The 234-nt window shown below is 68.8% G+C and overlaps 1 protein-coding gene across 1 annotated transcript in view; it reads left to right on the forward strand.

The window, feature by feature from the left end:
* LOC104278401 (rhomboid-related protein 1-like) overlaps nt 1-234 on the forward strand; it is a gene marked incomplete at both ends in the record, with an annotated part of 1,908 nt that overhangs the window by 908 nt on the left and 766 nt on the right. The window contains 1 exon segment of the mRNA XM_009875358.1: nt 1-202. Coding sequence (XP_009873660.1) covers nt 1-202 — 202 coding nt within the window.

A 234-nucleotide genomic window follows, 5' to 3' on the forward strand; every position in this document is an offset into this window, starting at 1 on the left:
AGCAAGCGCTCGAGCAGCTTCAAGCGCGCCATCGCCAACGGGCAGCGAGCCCTGCCCCGGGACGTCCTCCTGGATGAGACCGGCCTGGGCTTCTACAAGCGCTTCGTCCGTTACGTGGCCTACGAGATCCTGCCCTGCGAGATGGATCGGCGCTGGTACTTCTACCAGCACCGCACGTGTCCTCCCCCTGTCTTCATGGCAGGTGGCCCCCCCCCCCCCGGCCGCTGGCCCGGC

This window comes from Apaloderma vittatum, unplaced genomic scaffold (genome assembly GCF_000703405.1).
Source record: "Apaloderma vittatum isolate BGI_N311 unplaced genomic scaffold, ASM70340v1 scaffold38468, whole genome shotgun sequence".
NCBI lineage: Eukaryota > Metazoa > Chordata > Aves > Trogoniformes > Trogonidae > Apaloderma > Apaloderma vittatum.